Source organism: Trachypithecus francoisi, unplaced genomic scaffold (assembly GCF_009764315.1).
Source record: "Trachypithecus francoisi isolate TF-2019V2 unplaced genomic scaffold, Tfra_2.0 Lachesis_group9, whole genome shotgun sequence".
NCBI lineage: Eukaryota > Metazoa > Chordata > Mammalia > Primates > Cercopithecidae > Trachypithecus > Trachypithecus francoisi.
Genome location: NW_022681474.1, coordinates 64,829,731 through 64,846,698, shown reverse-complemented (window position 1 = coordinate 64,846,698; position 16,968 = coordinate 64,829,731). Strand labels below are relative to the sequence as shown.

At 43.4% G+C, this 16,968-nt stretch overlaps 1 protein-coding gene across 15 annotated transcripts in view; it reads right to left on the bottom strand.

Moving 5' to 3' along the window:
* Positions 1 to 962: 962 nt before the first annotated feature.
* The window catches only part of ZNF438 (zinc finger protein 438), a 199,985-nt gene continuing 183,979 nt past the window's right edge, over positions 963 to 16,968 (bottom strand). For 13 of the 15 annotated variants that reach the window (XM_033209951.1, XM_033209953.1, XM_033209952.1 and 10 more), the window contains 2 exons: positions 4,786 to 6,622; positions 963 to 1,766 (listed from right to left, as the gene is read on the bottom strand). In XM_033209951.1, coding sequence (XP_033065842.1) covers positions 1,151 to 1,766; positions 4,786 to 6,622 — 2,453 coding nt within the window. In that variant the 3' untranslated portion in view covers positions 963 to 1,150. Of the gene's footprint in view, positions 1,767 to 4,785; positions 6,623 to 13,600; positions 13,754 to 16,968 lie in introns of those variants that run through there. The other 2 variants (XM_033209965.1, XM_033209964.1) reach the window with 2 other exon arrangements.

Below are 16,968 nucleotides of genomic sequence, written 5' to 3'. Positions count from 1 at the left end.
AGCTTATCAATTAGAATTCCGTTCTTTCTCTGCTTAGGCAACTTCCTTGAGCACAAAATATTATGACCATGCCTGGGCTGAGCTGGCCACATGCGTGGTGCTTTCATCCAAGGCTGAGATTATCAGTAGGATGAGTGCTGAAACTCCACTTTTCTAAGAAAATGATTTTGCAGCCAGGATGGCCAGAAACTTCAAATGACAACTTTACTGATTCGAGGTAATTTCCCAGGAATTTAAGAGGTAATCATTTACTCCTGGCTTTCAGAGAGAACCTGGGCTTGAAAAGCACAGTTCCATCTAAAATTGATCAGCTGGCGACAACCCTCTGAAGTCACTTGTGAGTGAGGGAATGCAGTTGAGACCCCTACACATCTGGACTGAACTATCCAGTTCACTTTCCAGGTTGTAAATTTTCTGGCCCCAAAGACTACTTTAAAATAACTTTTTACCAAGCAAGTGGATTTTTTATTAGCTGAAGTACTAAATTTTTTAAAAAATTATTTTGATATGGAACACTACAGCTATAAGACTTGCCAACAACTAATCTTCAAGGAAATGTGCATTTAAGAAAATAGCAAAATTACAAGAAACAAAAATCTGAGTCCTGAAAACATGGATTTTAAATCATTGTAGATGACAATCTTATTAAAATACTGCTCTATATCATATTCAAATAAACCAGAGAATTTAATAAATATCAGCATTTACCATCTAACTTGATACTATGGTTGAGACTAAAAGGGTTTTGCTGCCTGGACATTTTTGACATCTGTCAATCTACATAAGCAGAAAACATCTGAACAAAAGGAAGGACACACACACATTTTCACTGAGAGCTGTATCTGAAGAACAGCCTATATCCCTCTCAATTTCAATCTCCAAATTTTGATCTTTTTATTTATTCTGAAAGTCTAAGACATTAAGAATCAGTACATATGATTTTAAAATAAGACTGCATATAGTTAGAAAAATGTTTCGAGAACATATATTTTATTTCATAAGAAAATAAAATCACGCACAAAAATCATTTCTGTTCACTCACGCCAATCCTGTTGTTTGATCTTTGTGACTAAGCACCACCACAAAGCACGAAGCTCTGAAGGAAGGTGGCGGCAGAGCTCTCTCCTTAACCCCGGCCTGCCTTGGAGTCTCATTTCTCAGCTTCACTGGAAAGTTCAATCACTCCCTGGTTGGAGACCGTATTTAAAACAGCCCACAGTTTGGAAGGATCCTCACAATTATGCTGGTGCTTCCAGTGGTGGAGGAGGTCCTCTTTCCGTCCCAGCATCTCTGCACAAAGCAGGCAGTTAAAGCCTGAACAGGACCACAAGAGAACTGTGTGGAGGCCGGGACACTCAGGGCCCTGGCAGGTTTCCCTTGGTTTGTTGGCTCCTGACTGGGGTCCTTCATTTTCCATGAGCATTTCCATGCCATTCTGATGATGAAGGTGGAGCTGCCTTTTCAGTCTCGGACATGCGTGTGAATCCTCCTCAGAGGAATGAGGCTTCTCTGGCTTCCCTCTCTCAGGATGCCTTTTCCAGTCAGGGCTAGCGTGCTGCACCAACTCTTCCTGAGTCCCCTTGCTTCCTGGGAAGGTCCCTTCTTGTAGCCTGCCCTGAATTTCCTCTCCGTGAACATAAAGTAAATGAAACTTTATTTCCGCAAAAGACTGAGCAGTAATCTGACAACGGCCACATTTGATTTGTAATTTGACTTCATCTGCCTGGTTTAGAAGGAAGTCTTCTTCCAGGTTGGACTTGTTTTCCCTGAAAAGGGCAAAAATAGTGTACGTAAGTTTCATGGAAAAATGCAATTGGAACCGTTTCTCTTAGCTCTCAGTCTTCAGGGATCTAAAACATATACTGACGAGAAAGACAAGGGCTGGGGTAAACAGCGCCTGGGAAGACCTTCCGCAAGGACCGCGGTGAATACCAACTGTCACTCCTGCTTGCGGCTACATATTTCTCCAGCTACCAGGGTTCCTTTAATCAACAGTCCTTCTCTTCATGCATCTGTCCCAGGTGAGCTAACTCATCTTTGGTTACCACAGGGACAGGAGCAATCACGTGGAAGAGTCATGTAAGACTGCGTGAAGGGCACAGGAACACCCTCCATTCTGTTGAAGGTAATGGTCCCACCCTACCCACTGTGGCTCTCCCTAACCTTGAGCACCAATACCTTCTATTCAATTTTGGCTCACTCTGTTATGTTCAGTAAAAATAAAGGGTGCCTATCCTATTTCTTCCTTGCTTTTCTATAGTTTCTCCTTTTTCTCAGACGTTTCTGTCCCCTTTAAGACCTCTGTGCCTTTCACTAATGAACCATGAAACCTCACTTCTTCCTTCTTTCCCTATAGTTAGATTTTGATTTTTAGGTACAATGTCCAAACTACATTTGGCAAGAGCGTCTGTTTTGATTTGGGGAAGGGGAAGATTTCACATTCAGAAAGGAGCCAGTGAGCGCCCGGCTGAAGGTGCAGCGGGGACTTCTGGGGCTGGCCCTGAGTGTCGGGTTCATTTGTGTGGGGTTGGCCAGGGCCACTGCGCCACCTGCACCTTGCCTGCTGTTGATGCTGGGGAAACGTGGAGAGGAGGTGGGCAGTCCCTGAAACCTGCGGCCCTGAGAGCCACTGCGATGGGGCCAGGCTGAGTCACCTGCTGGCAGGGGAAGCAGAACACTAGGGCATACAGGAGCAGATAGAGAGGGGCCCTGAGCCGCATCTGGGCCAGGGGCGGTGCCACGCTTCATGGAGCTGGGGAGCTGGGGACAAGCAGGAGCTCTGCCCTTTTCAAGTTGGCGGGGTGGGAGCTTCCCAAGCGTAACAGCCTGCAGCTGCCCAAGCCGCAGTTGCGACCCAGGCACCCCTGTGCTCTTGGAAGCTGGGAGCAGGCAGGAGCCCTCCTGCCCTCCAAGGCATCACTGTAGTTATCCTGCTGTGGCTGCAGATCCAGGCATCTCTGCACTCTCAGGGGTACGGGAAGGCCCCTTTCCCCCCACAGACTCAAGCACCTGCTCCTGCTGACTGGCTGCTCCCTACTGTCAGCACCTGCTCCAATCTCAAAGCAAGGCTGGGGCTGAGCCTGGGTATTGTTGTAACCTGGCTGGGTGTGCACACGCTTGAGGCAGTGCTGATATGCCCACCCCCTACCACCTTGGCCCGCTCCAGACTTTGGGTGCTGATAAGCATGGGAGGGAGGCTGACGAAGGGGCGCTGAGGACAGCTTGGTGCTGGCCTGCAGGTGCTCCCTCAGCATCAACAGCCTGGGTGCCATAAACAGAAGCAGGAGGCAAAGAAGCTTCTGGGCAGAAAGGGGGAGGTCCCCGGTGAAGCCCTCCCATCAAGCCGGGGAAGCCCTGAATCCTGGGGGCCAGGCTGCCGGCCACGTGGACTGGAGTGGGAACTTGTAGTGCTTTTCTGGGTCTGTCCATGACCACCCATGGACCAACTGCATGCCACTTCCTCTCCTCTGAGGCACATAAAAGCCCCGGACTTAGCCAGACTTGAAGAGACAATGGGATGACCAGTGGCAGAGAGGGGCTACCCTCTCTGCTGAGAGCAGAAGAGATGACGGGGATGACTTGCCTGCAGAGAGGAGCTACCCTCTCTGCTAAGAGCTGAATGTTAGTTGGGACAACCTGGCTGCAAGGAACTGCCCCCTGCAGTTCAACTCTGAGCTGTTCTATCACTTGATAAAGTTCCTCTTTATCTTGCTCACCCTCTACTTCTCTGTGTACCTCATTCTTCCTGAACGCAGGACAAGAACTCGGGACCTGCCAAATGGTGGGCCTAAGAGAGCTGTAACACAAACAGGCTGAAACACACCCTTTGCTTGCCACACTGCAGGTGAAGAGAAGAGCTGCGGTCCTTTGGGGAGCTCTGACCTGGGAGCCCCCTGAGCCAGGGCAGTGACTCCCTCCTTGGGGCCATGCAGTTGCTGGAGTCTCCAAGCTTCCGAGCAACATCATGTTCCTGGTGCCAGCTGTGGAAGCTGCTTGTGATGTGCCTGGTCCAGACACAGCCTTGCAGGGAGGTGGCATCTGGAGCTGCCTAGCCTGCAGCAGCAGCCGGCGTGCCTGCCTATGCGCAGTGGCCAGACCCCATGCTCACTCACACATCCCTCACCACTCTGCGCCTGGCTTGCCCTTGGAAGGCATGGGTTCTAGGCCAGTAGCGTGAGTTGAGTGCAGCCTGCCAGGCCGAGTGCGTGGAACGAGCCTAATGGGCCAGAGCAAAACTCAGGCCAAGGCACTACTGGCCACAGACGTTTCCGGCTGGTGAAATGACACCCCAAGGATCCTGTAACAGTAATACTAGGAAGCAGTGCTTGCAAAAAGGAATGACTCTGGAAAGAGAGAACCTGACCTGATGGGAAAAACAGGGCAAACGAAGAGGGTGGGGTCTGGGCACCTTAAGGTAGGGCCAACATGACAGACCCACCCACTCTGAGTCCCCACCACGGGTCATGCCGCATTTTGGGGCAAATGATGCTGTTTAAAATAATGCAAATTCTGTGGATGTGATTTTGGGGGAAATTACTTGTAAAGACCACTGGAACTATATACAATAATTTACTAGATTGGTTAGGGTAATTCCAAATATGGATGATCAGAAACCAGAGAGAAACAAGATTATTCTTCACAGAACTAGGAAATATAGATAACTACTTTATGAAATCTTAATCCAAGAGATGTTTTATAAACTCTCCTTTCTGAATATGAAATCTTCCCGGCTTCCCCAAATCAAAACAGACTCTCTTGCCGGGTTTCCATCCCATCGGCACTCACCTCTCCAGTGATCCCTCCGTGCCTCGCACACTCATGTCTCTGTTCTTTGGTATGTCTCCTGGCTGCAGTTCACTGGCGGTGGGCTCAGTGCTGATCACAACCCTATGCACTTCTTTCAGATGGCCAAAATAGACTCGGACGTGGCCAAACACTTTTGCACAAAACTCACAACACATGAGTTTCTTCAGACGGTTCTCACCATGATGAAGTTTCATGTGTGTGCTCAGGCTGCCAGGACGTACGTAGGACTTGCGACAAATCCGACAACTGTAAGGCCGTCTGTTGGTGTGTGTATTCATGTGGTCTCGAAGGTGCTGTTTGAACTGGAAGTGGTGGTTGCAGACATGACATCTGTGCCAAGGCTTCTTAATGCCAGAGAATCCACTTCTGAACATGGAGCTGGGCTTAGGGGAAGAGCTGTTGTCTTGCTTACAGCCAAGATATTTAGGAGTGAGTGAATTATTTAACGAAACATCCTGTCCTAGGCCCCCAAGCATCTGGGATTGTAGTGTAGCTGGAGAAGCCAGGGGGGTCAAAGTGGGTATGACCATGATAGGTTTGGGCATAATGCTACGATATTTTTTCAGGGTCCCCAGCTTTTGGTCTCTGAATTCTTGGGGATCATTTTTTATTCTTTCTTTACCATCTCTACACTTACTAATGACACATTTCCTCCTTTTTCCCTGAAATGCCAAAATTTCATCTGGTACCTTCCGTTTCCTTCCTTTTCTCTTTGCGGTTCCACTGTTCAGTTTTGTTTTGTGGTTGAGATCAAGTTTGGTGGGTGGACAAAAGGCACTTTCACAGGGACTCTGCTGTGACACTTGTGGAACAGGCAGCTTGCTTGCCACCTTGGTGGCTGCATTAAAGCCTTCTGCGGTGGAGGATATCTTATCACAGTCGGCTTTAGGTCCTGGTAAAGAAAAACCTGCAATGCTAGCATCTGATTTGATTTTGTAAACCTCCATTGTCTTCATTCTTGAGTAGGGTGGGATTGGCAGTTTCCCTCTGGGGACTGAAGAGATCAACTGAACTGCATTGCCAAGAATGGTTGGTGATAAACTGGTAATGGTTTTTGCAAGATCAACTTGTTCTTTAAACTTTTCACTGGCAACAGCAGAAGGTTTACTAGATGTTACCTTGCTTACAAAGTGTGGTTTCCCTGAAAGATCTGTGAGGTCCTGCTTGGCAGGCCCCTCTGGTGTGGATGATGCTGGGGTGGCAGGAGGGTTCAGATTGCCATGGATGTTGGTCACTGGTGGTCTCAAGTCCCCATGGTCACTTCCATTGGTCAGCACAGCTGTGCCAATGCTGGCTGGGGCTTGCTCTAGTGATGGCACTTCCTCAAATGGACTGGGTTTGTACAGGAGTTCAGGGTGGTGAGGTGGGGAAGGGGACACCTGAGGACACATTTGGGTTTGGGCAGGAGCTTTGCTACAGCCACTCTTAGGAAAGATCAGGATGGGTTTCTTTCTTGATCCTTTGCTATTTCTTGGGGGTTGATATCGAGGAATAGGAAGTTTCAGGTTTTCAGGTAGGGACATTCTGGGTTTCTGAATTGGCTGAGCTGAGGCAACATGTGGCAAAGCAACAAGAGAAAATGTCCCCTCCTGGCCAGCAACCTGCATCAGAGCATAGTTCTGGGTGGACATCCCCAGTGGCTTAGAGTTGATGGAGGGTCCCAGATTCACCTGATCAGAGCGTGATGGTGAATGACATGGCAGCATTCTGGATGTTAAGACTTTGGGCACAATTTTTGGTGCGATGGTCCTAAACTGACTCTTATTCTGCAAACCTTTTCTACTCTGTATTGTTCCAGAAGGGATGTTTGATTCACCTGCAATGACAATAAAATATAAAGAGTTATTGTATGTAACTGTCCTGTTAGTGATACTTCAGACAACAAGCATCTTATTTATTCTGCCCAGAAGAGATTCCTTGACCTACCTCCAAACCTTCTGGACAAACTCTTGTGTCCCTCAAGACCAGCTTGAAGATCAATTCCTGCCTATCTTCCCCAAGGATTACTATACTCATCTATGGTTCCTTAGCTCCTATTATGTTATTTACAATTTTCCATAATAATTTTTGAGTTTATGTGTATCTCTACTACTTAACACTGCTTGACAGCGAAGATTCCGTCCTTCTCATCCATGTATTCTGCAAGTCCATCTTCTCCATTTAACCTATCCCCACTCATCTTCACATGATGTCTGGTGTGTTCTGCTATGTAGTTTATTATTTTATATTCATGTTCTGCTTTCCCTACTAAGCTTGAGCTTTGTGAGGGTAGAGCCTATATTCAATTCATCTTGATACTTCCCACTGCATCCTTTGTATGAAACAAGCATTTCTTGTATCAAACTCATTTTTCACTCAATCTCAGGATACACCATTTGACCCACTAGCAGTTGAGTTTGTTTGGCACAGTGGATGCATTCCAGACTGAATGCTAGCTTTGTTGCTGTTTCCCCATGTGACTTGCGAATTTCTTCTCACACCTTTCAAACTGTTTATGTGTGCTTTTGCAATTAAATCACCAGTATTAAAAAAGCTGATATGACACCTGTAAAAAATGTTGAACAAAAACCAAAAAGATACAAAGTGATAAGTAAAGATACAGAGACAACATGAAAAGTATGTGAATGGTACAAAAAGCACCTTCTAGGATACTAACAGGAACAATTTTGACTGATGGAATAACACTTCATTCTTTCTGGATTTATTAACCTGACCTAAGACCAATTACTACTACCTTAAGAGAACAATTGTGGTGTCCTGCTTCTAAAGACTGAATTATCTATTTTATTTTCTGAGGTCTCAAGGTCACAAGACCCAGGTGCAGAAATGTTTCTAATTTCTAAGTATCTCATATTAATCAAACTTCAAGTCACATTTACTAGGCACCTACATTATTCCAATCATTATTATTCCAGGATTGGCTACTGCAAGCCCACGATCCCTTTTCTGAAATATTTGGAGGAAGATGTGGTTTGGAATTTATATTTTCAAATTTTGGAAAAGTAATAAGATGGATATACTAAATGTTACATAACTCCCAGCAGAATCTGCAGGGCACCCATAATTGAACCTATTACCACTTCTGTATCAAAACATGCAAATATTCACAAGTAGGACAAACGAAGATTTTTAAATTGTCTTTATTTCAGTTCAAGTTTTTACTTCTGAATGAGTTTGGAACTTAACTTTTCATAAACTTCTGTTTTCAGAGTTTTTTAGATTTTAGAGTTGGAGGTAAGGGACTGAACACTGTGTTAGAGGATACAAGGTAGGTAGCAGACAATCTAGTGAAACAGACAATCGAAAATGTAAAATCAGCTGGGCGCTCACGCTTATAATTCTAGCACTTTGGGAGGCTGAGACAGGCGGATCACTTGAGGTCAGGAGCTCGAAACTAACCTGGCCACGTGATGAAACTCCGTCTCTACTAAAAATACAAAAAAAATTAGCCAGGTATGGTGGCGGATGCCTGTAATCCCAGCTACCGGGGAGGCTGAGGCAGGAGAATCACTTGAACCCTAGAGACAGGGGTTGTAGTGAGCCAAGATCACGCCACTACACTCCAGCCTGGGCAACAGTCTGAGCGAGACTCCGTCTCAAAAAAAAAAAAAAAAAAAAAAAAGAAAATGTAACACCAACCTTGATTTTCTTTTTTCTTTTTTTTTCTTTTTTTGTTTTTTTGAGACGGAGTTTTGCTCTTGTTGCTCAGGCGAGTGCAATGGTATGATCTCGGCTCACTGCAACCTCTGCTTCCTGGGTTCAAGCGATTCTCCTGCCTTAACCTCCCAAGTAACTGGGATTACAGGCATGCGCCACCACACCTGGCTAATTTTGTATTTTTAGTAGAGACAGGGTTTCTCCATGTTGGTCAGGCTTGTCTTGAACTCCCGACCTCAGGTGATCTGCCCACCTTGGCCTCCCAAAGTGCTGGGATTATAGGCATGAGCCACCGCGCCTGGCCCATCAACCTTGATTTTAATGCCTACAGTGAGTGAATTAACAATTTTAGCAGGAAGGTGGTTCTTTTAGCAGAAATGACACCCCCTAAATAAACAAGCAACCTAGTAGAAATAAGTTGAAATTTACATTGACCACTTTATTTTTAGAAAGTAATTGTTTTGTGAAGAAAAAGGATGTTATGAAACATAGTTCACAGAATAGCCTGCACTAGAGTAAGAAGTGTAAGGACTAGTGCTATGGTCTGGAAAAATCAGACAAAGATAATTACTTGTTGTTTTCCTTCTGAGTTTGATTACCATGAATTCCGCTTATGGGTAAATTGAGTGGTAAATCACTTCACAATAGTCATCTATATGGATTGCTACTTCTTCCTACACAATTTTAATTTTTTAAGTTTTATTTTCATAGCCCTTAAATGTTTTTCATTTTAAACCTCACCTTCTCATCTTTTTTTTTTTTGGAAGAAGTACCAAAATAAGTTGTAAATAAATACTTTAAATCAGGATCGAGAGACTTTGCAGAAAGCCTGAAATTATTGATGGCTTTTGGTTACTTAGAGATGTGGCTTCATACATAATTACATTAACGGTAATAATGTTCTTTGCATTTACACAACAGATCTGGGGTATGGAAGGGAGAGAAGAGAAAATATTGGGTCATTTATCACTAGTTCTTCCTCCTAATTGGGCAGAAAATATTTACTGCAAGAAGGGCTAGAACAAAGGCTTAGTAATACGCCCTCTTTAAAGAATATGTGACAATAACACATCATAGCACAAGATCTATGACTCCCTCATCTCAAATCTGTCCAATGGCTCTTCATCTCAGAGTAAAGCCAAAATCCCTGCAATGGCTTAAAAGGCCTCATGCTTTAAAAGGTCCCTGGCAGTCTCTCTGACCTATTTCTTCCATTTGCTCCACTCCAGCCATGGTGGCCTCTTTGCTGTTCTGGGCATGCACCTCCTGAGAGGTGGCTCCTGGCTGGGAGGAGCACTGGCTACTCCCACCCGCCCAAGACACTCTTCCCTCAATAAATCCCAGTACTTGCTGCATCATTTCCTTCAAGGTTTTGTACAAATGGCTTCTTCTCAATGAGCATCTTCTCTGACGACCTTATTTAAAATTATATCCCATTGTGAACTCCCTGCTCCCTCTTCCTGTTTCATTTTCTCTAGAACATATGTTCCATCTATGGCCAGACGCGGTGGCTCATGCCTGTAATCCCAGCAGTTTGGGAGGCTAAGGCAGGCAGATCACTTGAGGTCAGGAGTTTGAGACCAACCTGGTCAACATGATGAAACCCTGTTTCTATTAAAAATACAAAAATTAGCCGGGTGTGGTGGCAGGCGCCTGTAATCCCAGCTACTTGGGAGGTTGAGGCAGGAGAATTGCTTGAACCTGGGAAGTGGAGGTTGCAGTGAACTGAGATCATGCCACTATACTCCAGCCTGGGCAACACAGTGAGACTACATCTCCAATGAATGAATGAATGAATGAATGAATGAATAAATAAATAAAGTATCACATATATTGCCTGCTTTCCCTAGAATTCCTAGAGGACAGGGAGTTGGTCTGTGTCTTCAGGGCCTACAGTATCCAGTACATGACAGAGATTTACTAAATATTTGTTGAATTTTTAAAGCGGTAATAAAGTGATCAAAGAGAAAAATAATTTAGAGGTTGAGCCTTGGAAATTTTGTAAACAGTGGGAAAAAAACACAATTTAAAAATGACCGTTAATATTTCAATATTTTGAAAATTTAAAAGGAAACAGAGGATATTTCTCGGAAACATTTTAAAATGTAATTTTATTTATTGCCAGAATAAGGAGCGAATAATCAACTAACCACCTGAGGAAATAACAAAAGAGAATGGTAAATTATGCTGCTGGGGCATCCACTGAAATAGTCAAAGAAACAAGCAAGCTCTACAGAAAACAGACACACAGAGAGGAAGAGTGGGGGGATTAGAGCGAAGACAGAGGAACAACAGAAAGGGAAACCAAACCTCAGAGGCAGAGCATGGTAATGTCAACACAAAGAAAGGTAGAAATAACAGACAGCAGAAGATGCAGCTGAAGCAACAACAGTGGTCAAGGTCACCTCGAAGTCTCTAAAGACTTAAGTTGGGAAGGAGCTTCCTATTTTTTATGACCAAGTGTGAGAAAGCAACCTTCTGACAGTCAAGGTTTCCAGAAATGAAACCAGATATACTTCATACAGCCACACCAAAAGGGAGTGAGCTAATTATGATATATTTGAAGTTAATGTGCTTCAACTGATCTTCAAATGTCTCTACATTATAGTGGGAATAAAATCACATAGGAAGTGCAAGGGCATTCAAAGGAAAAGGAGGCCACTGTTGTCTGAAAACAAAAGGACACTCCTGAGCTCTGTCCCAGCTGCGAGAGCACCGATCAGTGTCAGCAGTGTGGGCAACCTGAAGTGACAGAGGCCCAGATGACCAATATGATGTCTGCCAAACTTAGTCCGTGCTCCTCAAGGTCCCTGCAGCTTAAAGAAGTGGATGCTGGGGTTGAAAGGCTTATCAGGTGGTTCACGATCAATATCACAAGCTAATCAAAAAGAGTTTGTGGGGTGAAAAGATAAGGTCTTGTTGAGTACATTTAACATACTATGCTTGTCTGGCTCTATCAGGAAGTACATACAAGGGTGAGGGTCTCCATGAAAGTGGCGTTGAATCCAGTTTCTCAGAATCATTAAGGACAGGAAACGAAACCAATGTGTTAATAGAAATGCAAGGCAGAAGAAAGACAGCAAGGCCACAGAAACAGAAGAGAAAAAACCCTGGTAATTACTTAAGTGTCCACCAACAGGGTGCTAATAAGATAATAAGCTAATGTAATACCATGCTGTAATAAAAACAAAGAAAGAATCAGGGTGATCTGGAATACTCTCCAAGATGGGAGATGTACAGTATGCTATCACTTGTCTTAACAAAAATGAGAAGATACACACACAAATATATCCTGTATATGTGCAGAATATCTCTGAACTGAAACAAAAGAAATCAGGATTATGGTGGCCTTTGTTGGGTGGAGGGACCCGGGGGAACCAAGAAATCAGGAATGGGATAAGTGCTAATTTCCCACTGAATACCCTCTGTGCCTGGCACACAGGAGGTCCTTAGACATATCTGTTTAATGAATGAAAGGAAAACGAAAGTTTCCCTAGTTGAATCAGTTTTAAAAAGCAGTATCTTTTGGGATATTTGTGATGAGTGTGTATCTATGCATAAATGACTGTCTAGATGTACACACAGAGAATGGCTCATGTCTTTTATTTTCCTTGACTACTTAATGACAAGAATTGCTAACGATCAGGGAAGTAATCTAGTAAGTAATCCGACAGGCAGTGCATAACTACCCAAAAAAGTTAAGCACTGAGAAGTATTAGAGCTCATTACCTCCCAAGGACAAGTGGAGTTGTACGAATTGTTCCTCCAAACATTTGCTTTTTAAGATAAAATAAGGCAATTTGCAATAAAGGTCAGTGATGCTAGAATAACACTTTTTTTTTTTTTTTTTTTTTTTTGAGTAGTCTGAACAACAGGAGTCCTTAGAGAAGCTGAAAATGCCATTAAGTTTTTAAAAACTCTAACATACTAAGATAGTATGACTGCAGAAAGTCTTTCTTGGCAATATAGTTGTACAACAGTGGTTTATTCCACTACACATTTACAAGGCCTTTCACAGATGGTGTGATCTAAAAACTCTCACCTGCACCCACTATATTACAGATCTTACAGAACTGTGCACTAACTAATGAGAAGTAAAAATTTCCACTGACATTCATAATTTCTGGAAATCCTGCAAAACTACCCGTAACACAGTTAAAGAGACTCACAGGACTCTCGGGTACTAAACATGGACTTTCATTAACTGAAGACATAAAAGGGTCGCTCAGTAAAATTAATTTGGTACAGTTATTCAACAGGAACACTTAATATTAGGATCTTAAATATGGGCTGTTTTTAATATGTTAAGCATACTAAAATAATGATTTTGAAAAGTGACATTTACAGTTGGTGAGAAATTGATCTAACTGAGATTAAAGGGAAACTAGGAAGTGTTGAGTCCTTATTATGGTCTAGAATTAGTTCTAGGTCTTTTAATTAAATCTTCATCCAAACTCTGCAAATAGGTATTACTGTTTCCCTTATACAGATTAAGCAAAATGAGGTTTGAGGAAGTTAAATAATCCGCCAAAGTCCACACAACCCAGAGCTGTCCCATTCCAATTCGAAGCGATGACCTTTTTCTTCATTTTCCTTCAAAGGGGTGGGCGGATTATATATAAAGTTGTCCAAATTTATCATGAAATATAATACCATATTTAAATTTTAAATAGAAAAAAAAGAAATTTTGAAATAGAAATGGCTTGTCATATTCTAAACTTTTTTTTCTTTTTTTTGAGATGGAGTCTTGCTGTCACCCAGGCTGGAGTGTAGTGGTGCAATCTTGGCTCACTGCCACTTCTACCTCCCAGGTTCAAGTGATTCTCTCGCCTTAGCCTCCCAAGTAGCTGGGATTACAGGCATGCGCCACCATGCCCAGCTACTTTTTCTATTTTTAGTAGAGACGGGTTTCACCATGTTGGCCAGGCTGGTTTCGAACTCCTGACCTAAAGTGATTCACCCACCTTGGCCTCCCAAAGTGTTGGGATTATAGGAGTGAGCCACCGCACCTGGCCTAAAATTTCTATTACCATTAAATTATACTAATTTTCTGAAAGCCCACTTATTAGAGATAACTCACAGAAAATTAATAGTCATTTGAAAGCAAAAGCACATTATATTTGAATTTGCCACTTACTATCCATAGGACTCTGAGAAATCCAGAAAGGCTGCTGGATATTTGGAGAATGTGTAACGTGTGTCCTCCTCCTCCTCCTCCATTGCCATCAAAGGATTAGATCTGATGGACATCATTTACATGTTAAAGGCAGTGGAGGAAAGAATGAGGGCTCAATAGCACTAGGTGCCAATGTCTTACCCAGCTTTATTAAACTGTTTCACAATGCAGCTACCACAAATAGTATTAAGAGACAAGCACATGAGACAATTCTCTAGATAGCCACAAACAGCTCACTTCCTGATTTCCACTGGCAGAACCAAGGCCTGCTTTGTTGCTTCTGAATAAAGTTGTTCAACCTCATCTGGTTGCTGGTTTGGGCAAAGTTCCATTATTCCATCTGAGGGGACCCACAGGCCTACTGCTAAGAGTGCAGAAGGGAGCAGGCAGAGAAAGAGAGGCGTGTCCCTGCTCTTGAAACAGGCCCCTGGATCCAGGCTCACGAGGGAAGTTCTGCCAAGTCTTGGTCACTAAAGAGCCAAAAATTTTAGGTGTTGTTTTGGTTTTAATTTTATTAAACTGAAATACTCTATTTTCAGTTTTATTCGTTGTTATCCCTGTTTTCTCTGCCACTTGGCTTTCAAATAATAAATTCCAGTTGGGGTTCAAACTGTTTCCCAAGATGGTCTCTAGTTAAAATAAACATGGTAAAACCCTGGAGAGGTCTGGGATAAAAGCAATGTCTCATAACACAAGGGAGTGCAACTTAATTTTGTTGAAAAGCCTATAAACACCCTTAGCCATTACTTACCCTCTCCCCAAGCCACTGTCCAGGGTCTGTGAGTCAACAAGAATTTATTGAGCATTGACTACAGAGTGTGCGCTGTAAAACGTCCTGGCAATAGGCACAAGTGTTCTTTTGTTTCTGAGGACTCAGGATGCCAAATGCATTTCTAGTCCACATATATGCAGCACGGAGACCTCCTAGAGTCATCATGTCTCAGACCTAAATTTCAGGAAATCTGAGACAATGCAAAGGAAACAAGCACATTCCTAACTGGAGATGTTGTATCCTGAGTCTAGTTTAGTCCATTCTCCTTGACAAGACTTGTAGTGTTCTGCTCAATTATTGCTCTTAGCTAACTCCCCTCTCCCTCCTTAACACCACCAGTGACATGCAGGCAACTTCCACTCAGCACAGGCCTTTGCGATTTGTCTTGTCAAACAGTCCATCCATCACCTCACTTAGCAGGGAAGAAATTCTCATTTTCCAAGGAGCTGAGCTTCTTTATCAATACTGTTTCTTTAATATTATCCCAACAATAAGTAGATTTTATGGGTTAGGTACTGTGCAAAATATATAACATGCATTATCTCACTTAATACCCAAAAAACCTGAATTAGGAACCACTTTTGTATCTGTTTGTTTTTGAGACAGGGTCTCACTCTGTCACTCAGGCTGGAGTGCAGTGGTGCAATCACGGCTCACTGCAGCCTTGAACTCCCCAACCTCAGGTGATCCTCCTACGTCAGCCTCCCAAGTAGCTGCGACTACAGGTGCACACCAACATGCTGGGCTAATTTTTGTATTTTTTATGTATTGTTTTGCCAGGTTATCCAGGCTGGTCTCGAACTCCTGTGCTTAAGCAATCCACCTACCTCAGCCTCCCAAAGTGCTGTGATTACAGGCGTGAGCCACCGTGCCTGGCCAAGTCTGTTTTACAAGGATTTCTAAGCTGGTAAGTAACAGTGCTGGAACTCAAATCCTAGCCTGTTTTATTCCAAGGGCTCTTTCCACCTCTGCATGCTGACTGTAAGCTACTACGTGTGGTTATGGCCAGCATCTGATCTTCAGTAGAAAGACTGTGTGTTTTGGGGTTTAGACAGATTTGGTGTCAGCTCCTGGCTCTGTCATGTTCCTGTGGCTCTAGCACTTCACTCTCTGTGCCTAAATGTTACGATCTATGAAATGGGCATAGTAATAATCTGCCTACAAAGGTCCCCATCGGGGTTAAATGAGAAAAATACCCACGATGGTGCAGGTAGTTCCAGATACATGTTAGATGCTCAGCGGATATACTAGTTTTCCACTTTCTCTTGCTAGAGAGTATCAGATTGTTGACATTTATTTTTGGTGGGAAAAAAGGGCACACATTTTGAATGCTCAGCACATGGAAGTAGTTCTGAATTCTTAAAGTACTGTTTCTATTTTGAAAGGTAAATGAAGGAAAGAGAAAAGAAACGGTATTACTTGTGCTGGCCTCAAAAGATAATTCCCCAAAATGAAGGCCTGAAAAGCAAAAATCTCTCTCTGCCCTTCTGTCTCTGGCCCTGCATTGTCCCCTGAGACTAGGCATAGAATCCAGAATCCCTCTTCCCCAAGGTGAGTCATAGAAACCAGAACCACTTTTCCCCAAAGCCAGCCATAAAACCTAAAATTATTACTCCAACCCTGGCCATAAAGAAATGATCTGACTTACTTGTTTGATTGTAGGTCATCGGACCCCCATTCCAGAGAGGGTCCTACCTCATACCCAGAAGGAAGGGATGCTATACAGAGAGATCAACAGCAATCCAAAACAGACAAGCCTTGCTGGGTTTCCTCACTCACTCCATCAGCATTAGATCACATCCCTTTTGTTCAGTTATATTTCTCCACAGCTGTCCATATTTTGTCGAACCTCAGCATGAAAATGGACAGTTTCCCATCTTTGGGTCTGCATTCTGAAGGTTCTCTTGTCATGTAACACAACTGATTCAATGTATATGCCTTTTCTCCAATTAATCTGCTAATCTGTCAGCTCATTATCAGTGAACCTTCAGAGGGGTGAAGAGGAAGTTTTCCTTTGCCTCTATGCTTGTAAATAATGAAACTGTACTTTAAATCTTGTGCCTCTCTCCTGACACTCACGCTGGTAGCTCAATCTTTCCTAACATATGATCCAATCTGTCTTGCCAGGCTCTGATTCCCTGTCCACACCCCACTCCCACTTGCCCTTCTGTAAATTTTTGTATCCCAATTGGTAAAGTGCTAATTGGATTAACAATTTGATGTGAATAGGGCTAACATACATGCATTTTAAAGAACTACTTTATGGAGACTCTCCTTTCTACTTTAGTTTATACCTAGTAAGCAGTGAGGCCAATTGTTGCTCTTAAACCTAGCAGGGAACAAAGCAACTACCCTAGTAGTTGTTCAGAAAATGAGGGTAAGTACAGGTCTCAGTGGCCCTGTGATGGGGGATGGGGCCCAGAGTGGGGTTAGGGACACTTGCCTTGTAGACTTTAGTATTTTGCCAAATAAATCATTATAAGTTTTAAGACAGCCTGAGTACAGAAAGAAAAGTTAGGCACTGAAAGAGGAACTATAGCCCCTAAAATAGACTAAA